The sequence below is a fragment of the Lathamus discolor genome, chromosome Z, assembly GCF_037157495.1.
Source record: "Lathamus discolor isolate bLatDis1 chromosome Z, bLatDis1.hap1, whole genome shotgun sequence".
NCBI classification, from domain to species: Eukaryota; Metazoa; Chordata; class Aves; order Psittaciformes; family Psittacidae; genus Lathamus; species Lathamus discolor.
In genome coordinates, this window is record NC_088909.1 from 48,305,154 (window position 1) to 48,313,335 (window position 8,182).

Below are 8,182 nucleotides of genomic sequence, written 5' to 3' on the forward strand. Positions count from 1 at the left end.
TTACAAATATAGCTATAAATAACATACAAATTAATGAAAACAGCTGTATATGACCTATAAATTTCTAAATATAGCTATAAATAACATACAAATTCATGAGAAACGCCATACATGACCTATAAGTTTATAAAAATATCAATAAATAACATACAAACTTATTAAGAAATCTATAAATTTATAAATAAATCTATAAAGTACACATTTATTAATAAAGCTATAAATACAGATACACCAATTTATGAAGCTATACGTGACATAAATTTATAAATATAGCTATAAATAACATACAAATTAATGAAAAAAGCTATACATGACCTATAAATTTATAAATATAGCTATAAACAACATACAATTTTATGAAGGTATCCATAACCTATAAATTAAAAAATATATCCATAAATAACATACAAATTAATGAAAAAAGCTATACATGACCTATAAATTTATAGATATAGCTATAAATACCAAACAAATTAATGAAAAAAGCTATACATGACCTATAAATTTATAAATATAGCTATAAATAACATACAAATTCATGAAAAATGCTATACATGACCTATAAATTTATAAATATAGCTATAAATAACATACAAATTCATGAAAAATGCTATACATGACCTATAAATTTATAAATAGAGCTATAAATAACATACAAATTAATGAAAAAAGCTATACATGACCTATAAGTTTATAAATATAGCTATAAATAACATACAAATTTATGAAGCTATACATGACATAAATTTATAAATATAGCTAGAAATAACATACAAATTAATGAAAAAAGCTATACATGACCTATAAATTTATAAATATAGCTATAAATAACATACAAATTTATGAAGCTATACATGACTTATAAATTTATAAATATAGCTATAAATAACATACAAATTTATGAAGAAAGCTATACATAACCTATAAATATAGCTGTAAATAACATACAATTTTATGAAGAAAGCTATACATAACCTATAAATTTATAAATATAGCAATATATAACCTACAAATTAATGAAAAAAGCTATACATGACCTATAAATTTATAAATATAGCTAGAAATAACATACAAATTAATGAAAAAAGCTATACATTACCTATAAATTTATAAATATAGTTATAAACAACATACAAATTTATGAAGAAAGGTGTACATGACATAAATTTATAAGTAAGTCTATAAGTAACATACAAATTTATGAAGAAACCTATAAATAACATACGCATTTATGAAGAAAGCTATAAGTAACACACAAATTCACAAATAAAGCTATCTGTAAGTTCAAAGTCAGGAAACGGAACAGAAGAGGTGTGACCCTGAACCCAGGTCCCGGTTGTGTGCGGAGCCCTGCTGCCGGACTCGCAGGACGGAGCCAGCCGGCAGCTGCTCCACGTGTTCACACGCTCCTCACTCTGCTGTCTTCCTCCAGAAGCAGCCCCGCTTACAGGCTCCACCTTCCGGCTCCTGGGGATCTAGGGAGCAAACAACACCGAGGAAGTATCAGGCCTTGGCTCTAGCTCACCTGGCAGCACGCACAGCAACTGTGCTGCCATCAGGGACAGTCAAGTCTGGCCAAAGGCGGCCTGCGACTCGAAAGTCTGAGGGTGTTTTTCTCCTGTGTTTCAGCACACGTTATCAGCAGGCTGGTATGAAATTTATCTAGTCATCTGAGCCAGAAAGGTTGGACTCGTGCACTAACTTCGGCACCGTGGTGGGTTTTTCTCCGCTTACTTCAACAGTCACTTCACTAGTCAGTGTTCCCTTTGTGGCACTGTCACCCTCCAGCAAACATGTCTCCAGCCTGCATCTCAGTGCTGTGTACTGTGACATGCAGGGGTCTGGCACAACTCCCACAACTTCGGCTTTTATTGACTGAGAGAATTTAGTCCCTTGTCCACCTAGGAGTCCTCAGCACCAGCTTAGCTATAGAAGCGTGTCGCGAAGCACGCTAAGAGCTCGGACCAGTGTAATAGTTGAACTGAAGGCCCAGTGAGGTACTTACACTGCAGACAGTAACTCAACTCCTGTGATCTCCCCTTCCTGGAAGAGTTTCAGAGCAGCTGTCTTGGCCACCTCTAAAAAATGCAGGATCTCTTACCAGGGACTTACCCTGCCGTGAGCTCTGTCTCCTCTTCCTGCACCGCGGCTTTACAGACGACCCTGCCTCTTCTGCAGCAGGTTTGTTCACTGCCTCAGGTCCTGAAGTCAGCTCTCTCTCCTCCGTCACCGATTCACATCTCACATTCGCATTCTCCTTTAAATAAACACACCAAAAAATGAAATAAACCCAAAGATCACTCAATAGCTTCTTGTTATCACTGCAGGCACAAAACAAGAACTGCTCTTCTCCACTCCAAAAGGGCACCTGAGAAGTGCTGAGCACACGAGGAATGTTTTGAACCCAGAATTAAGGTTGCCAAACTGAAATTCAGGCTCTGAGGAGCTAAACCTGCCCATTCCTGGGGACTTTTACCTCCATTTAGCACTTACTTGAGCAGCACTAAACAGTCCTTCCACAAGAAACATTTTGGAGGGTCGAGCTGGGTTGTGATCCAGTTGTTCTCCCTGCTCTTCACGGGCCCCCTGCGTGGTCACAGCGTCTTGCACGCTTTCAGCAGCAGCAGTGCTTTCTATGGCCGCACGGATGTAGCTTTCAAACAGTTCTCCATCCCAGCTTTCCGCAGGTTCCGGTGTCACTACATCAGCGCCTCGTGAATCACGCATCTCCTTGAAAAACTGAAACACATCTTCATAGCTCAGTTCTGGCAACTTCTCCACGTCCTCTGATGCATGATGTGCCCCATCAGAGGGCAGGCACTCAGCTGCAGAAGGTGGCTGCACTTCAGGACTCTGCGAGAAACAAAACACAGGGAATGTCTAGGTGAAAAAATCACAACCATTTTCAGTCAGGGCTGACGGATTTTACTGCTTCTGAGGACCGTGCAAGTGCTTACTGATGATCAGTACACAAGCACGGCAGGATGATCAATGCTCTAGCTAGCTGCATCCCTCAGCAGGACCTCAGGGAAGCGTCTGCCCCAGAGCACACACAAGGTAGAGCTGATTATTGGCCACAGCTCAGTGAGATCCACAGGCAAAAAGCACGGTCTGCTCTACCACCTGCACAGCCCCTGCCACCCTGCTCCAGGAGAAACGATCGAGGCTACACTAAGGCTCGGAAATCTCAAGCCCTTTTGATCCGGGTAAGCTCATATTAAAACAGAAAAACGGGCAAAAAGGGCAAAAGGTTGGTTTTTGCAAGACAAGAAACTGGACGATCAGGCTTGCACAGGTCAACCCTTTTTCAGCACACACCAGCAGAGCTTGCTTTGCTTACCCCCTCTGAGGAAAAAAAGCATCTCCATGCTGCTGGAATGCGAAAGGAAGCCCTGGCATTTTTACTGAGGTTCTTTTGCTATTCGATAAGCCAGGCCACCCAATAAGATCCCGTCCCAGACTTCTCTCCTTCCTGCCGCAAGCCCAGAAACCTGCGGTCCGTGCATGGGGTCTCCTCCCTTCCCCCTGCTCTCTGTGCGCTGCACTCACCTGCACAAAGGCGCAGTCGGTGGACGCCGCAGCACTGGTGCTGACAGTCAGAGGACCTCCCTGGCCAGGGGGTGAACACTGCGGGATGCCTGCAAAATTCAGACACGGGGATCAGACCGCCAGAACTGGGGCCCAGTGTGCACAGTTCTATTGCTTACTTGCATTAAACACGGCAGTAACCACTCAGTAAGCTAACTCCCAGGAATGTATTATGACCTCCCCACTGACTGTAAGACTCAGTTCTCCACCTTAAAACATATTTCGTCTGAGGTATGTAGACACAGATCAAACACACACACACACACACACACTGGAATGAAAATGTCATCTTATTCCAAAAAGCAGCTCTGTAGATGAAGCAGTTTCTGCAGGCCTCAGCTTCTGGGGACAGGCAGACCAATTCTGAATGGGCGCGAAGTGCAGAATGGTGCACAAAAAGAATGGTTTGCACTCACAACACCTTTTCTTGGGGTTTTTTGCCAGCTGCAGCAGTTCCTGATGGAACAGCAAGAAAAACTGCACCTGTGGAAATCCCACTGATGGGCTCGGCCGGCAGGAGCAAAGGGGCCAATTCATTTGTAATACTTCAGGTCTTCCAGCTGAATCAAGATTCCACACACACCCGCTTCACCCACACACTTTGTCCTCCCCTGCTCGTTGCAGAGAAGGCACTTCTGAGCTCCTCTGTCTCTCATACAGTTCATCTCATCAGAGCCAGAAGAAATGAGCAGCTAAAGCCCATTCTGTCACCGGCTGTTAGCAAGTAACGGACCCGGCACACACATCTCACTGGAAGCACACACGTCAGACACACACACAGTGACGGAGCACCGGGGAAAAACATTTCATGCATCACTTTGCAGTAAGTTCTCGAGCAGCAAGTGAAGAACTTTTGCCGTACGTGTTGGATCCGGGGCTTGCAAGCACTGCCCTGGAGACGCGCAGCTGGCGGGGTCTGGAACGGAAGCACCGGCTGGAGCCCCTCGCTGAAGCGGCAGAAGCGAGCACACGGTCCGGAGAGTGTACGTGACCGCCGTGGAACACTTGTGGAGGACGGGAAAAGGAGCCCCCTGGCCTGGGAGAGCTGGGGAAGCCCCGTGCTCTGGCAGCGACCCAACGGAACCCTGCCATGGTCTGGAAGGGACCGGCGGCTGCTGGGATGTCGTCGCCTGGAAGGCAGGGGGGTCCTGGCATGAGGCCGCTCTGTCGGAGGAAGGAAAGAAGCTGCCTGGATGACAAGGTTGGGGAGCCTGTCCTACAGTCACCAGTCCTGCAAAACAACGGCAAACAAGGATTAAGGGATTTGCTCCAATGCTCTTCATCCAGAAACAGCCTCTGTTCTTACACCTAAACACACGCTAGCTGCTGCAGCACTAACACCTGAACACACAGGAACATCAGTGCTGTGCCAACGCACAGTCACCTCTGGAGCATTCAGTCTCCTGAAACCCTCAGGAGCAAGTGGCCGCTACTTAGAAATGTGCTACTATAAATCCAAATGGGCAGGAGCTGACTAAACCGGCACAAGCCATTGAGGGAGTGCTGCGCGTTACATCAGGCAGCAAGGTAAAATAAAGGGGGAATCGTGAAGCACGGCTCTACCGAACTCCAGCGCTGACAGCACACGGGCAGCCAAGGCAAGGGCAATGTCCAAACCCTAAACGTGACTCTGAGAGCACTCCATCACAAGCCATTCGGTTTGTCAAGGAAAACAAAACCAAAGCCAGCTTTTTTCCAGGCAGCTCAGCCGGTTCGGTTGAGTCTAAAAAAGCTCAGGCTTTGCCGTTTTGTTACTTCCAAGATACTCCCTTTAACCTTCTGTGGTTTCCTCTCTCAGTCAGTTACGGTTTCATGAAATGGTACTTGCCCTCATACGGTTACCCATCGCTTCACACGGATTTAACGACAGCTTATGGAGCAACCCCTCAAGGAGAAGTAGCGTTCACCTATCTGGTAGGGCTGTGCCCGCTCCACAGAGGCAGGGTGAGGGCGCTCTTACTGACTGATGAGGCAGGGGGGACACAAAATCACAAATGGAATACACGAACCTTTAGAATCAGTTTTAAGTAATGTTAAGTTTGATGGCTTTGTAACAGTAGCAATGGAAAATTACTAAAGTGCATGATACATAGAAAAAAAAAGAGTGCTGCTAGAGAACACATTGAGCCTTCTTGTACAAGGGAAATTGTTATAGTTGACACGGTTTTAAGAGAACCAGTCTAGAAGAACAGGGCACAGGGGCAAGGAGTATCTGGGAAGGGCAGGTGTCCAGGATGGGCTACAGCTAACCTAACTGATAAGCAGGAGGACAGGAGGATTCTTATGTCTCTGGCGCTAACGAACCAATTAAACTGGTCTGAGCATCTACTGCGCGTGCTCCAAAGGCTGCCAGAAGCGATGAAGACTGTTGGAAGAAGTGAACGACCCTCAGAGACCACCACCACAACTCTGTACGCACGCGGGGAACTTTCTGGAAAATGACGTCATGTACGTATGCCCAGGGACTATGTAAGGCCGGCCTGGGGAGCAACGGGGAGACACGCGTTAGGGGGAGCTATCCCCCGCGTCTCCCGGCGCCGCAATAAAGGATACCTGCTTGTCAGCTTGAAAACTCTGTGGGCAAGTTTGTCCTGGGGTTTTCTCCCAGTCACTGAGCCACGCGCGAACCTCGCTCCCCCTGCCTGCTGGCAGCGCATCTCCCCGCACGAACAACAGCGGCTTTCCCGCACCGGCGGAGCTGAGCGGCCGCCAGCAAGCTCGGGCAACCCTGCTCCCTGCGGGGGGGCCGATCTCCAACCCCCACAGCCCCCAGTGCTTCTCGGCCCGCAGCCCGGGCCACCCCAGCTCACCGGGCCTGGCAGCCTCGCCGAGCGTCGAGGGCGGGCGCTGGGGGCGCTGGGGCGGGCGGCTGGGCAGCTCCGGGCCGGCCGCCAGCTTCGCCTTCTTGGCGCTCGTCAGGCGCTTGAGGCGCACGAGGAGCTCGGGGCGGCCGCGGCGGAAATGGGGGCTCTGGAAGTGGAGCAGGGGCCCGGCGGAGCTGCCGCCAATGTCCCCCGCCGGGTCCTGCAGGGGCCCGGGCCCCGGCCCCGGCCCCGGCCCCGGCCCCAGCCTGCGGAACCCGTACAGGTTCAGCTGCCGGAGGAAGTTGGCGAAGCTCCTGCTCTTGAAGAGCTCCGGGCCCAGCGCCGCCCCCTCGCCGGCCGGCTCCGCGCCCAGCAGCTCCCGCTCGAAGAGCCGCCGGTCCACGACCAGCCCCTCGCCACGGGCATCCCAGCGCACGGAGCCGCAGCGCGGGCTGTTCACCAGCTGCCAGAGCTTGGCCGGGAAGTGCCTGGGGTTGACAGCGCCGGGCAGCCGCAGGCCCTCCATGGCGCTCCCCGCCAACGGACGCACCGGCCGCTCGCGCTCCACCGGCCGCCGGGCAAGGCCCGGCCCCATCGGCCCGCGCCGGGGGAGCGACACCGGCCCGTGCGCCGCCCGGCACGGGCCCGGCTTCAGCCCGCGCTGCCCGCCGGGGCCGGCCCCGCCACCCCCTCGCCTCGGCACGGCCGGGCCCGCAGCGGCTCCCCGCGCCCCCAGCCCCGCCGGGCCCCTCGGCCGCTCCCCGGTCCCAGCCCCGAGAGGGAAATCGTGACCAGAAGTTCAACCCCGAACCTGCAGCCCCTCCAACATGGATATTCTCACTTCCTTACACGTGTAAGACTCCGCCTCTCTAAAGCCTCACTGGCCACCACTCTTCTCTGACGGAGACATCAGCTCCCCTAAGGGCAGATGTCCAGGGCCTGCTTCTGAGCCTAATGTCTTAGGACAGAAACCAGGAGCTGCACATGGCCTTCACAGGGAGCCCTCTGGCACAGTGCCACCAACACGGATATCCTCTGCTGCTTACCCACCTCACTCTCCATCTCTGTAAAGCCTGAGTAGGCACCACACTCCGGTGACCGAGACACCAGCTCCCTAAGTGCAAGTGTCCACACCCTGCTCCTAAGCCTGTTGTGTTGTTCAGACAGGAGAAGAGCAGGCTGCGTGGAGACCTTGTAGCAGCCTTCTGGTATCTACAGGGGGCCTATGAGGACACTGGAGAGCAAGTCTTCATTAGGGACTGTAGTGACAGGAGAAGGGGTAACAGCTTAAAACTTAAACAGGGGAAGTTTAGATTGGCTATAAGGAGGAAGTTCTTTACTGTGAGGGTGGTGAGGCGCTGGAACGGGTTGCCCAAGAAAGTTGTGAATGCTCCATCTCTGGCGGTGTTCAAGGCCAGGTTGAAGAGAGCCTTGTGTGACATGGTCTGTTGTGAGGCATCCCTGCCCGTGGAAGGGGGGTTGGAACTGGTTGATCTTAAGGTCCTTTTCAAGCCTAACTATTCTATGCTTCCATGATTATACGTGTCTGCAGATTAAGACTAAACAACCAGTATGGGTGAAAGTCTCATAAAAATTCCGTCTTGGCCATGGTCTGATTATTTTATTACAGTTGATTAATATGAAGAGGCAATAAGCAAGCAACGCTGGGTTCCCTTCTGTATCAAATCCTCTACTATTGGTTTCAGCCCTTGTCTTCCTGCCAAAGAAATCGGGTAACCCTGATAGGTTCTTTTGTATTCGTTATTTTATTTTCCGTGCCATTTACATAT

The 8,182-nt window shown here is 49.8% G+C and overlaps 1 protein-coding gene across 1 annotated transcript; it reads right to left on the bottom strand.

Annotated features, from left to right (window-relative positions):
* Positions 1-1,410: 1,410 nt before the first annotated feature.
* LOC136005009 (heat shock factor protein 5-like) lies at positions 1,411-6,987 on the bottom strand. The gene is made up of 7 exons (XM_065662094.1): positions 6,399-6,987; positions 4,440-4,819; positions 4,185-4,187; positions 3,550-3,627; positions 2,494-2,853; positions 2,113-2,257; positions 1,411-1,475 (listed from the first exon to the last, which is right to left on the bottom strand). Exons 1-7 carry the CDS (start codon positions 6,985-6,987, stop codon positions 1,411-1,413), a joined length of 1,620 nt encoding a protein of 539 aa, XP_065518166.1.
* Positions 6,988-8,182: the final 1,195 nt, after the last annotated feature.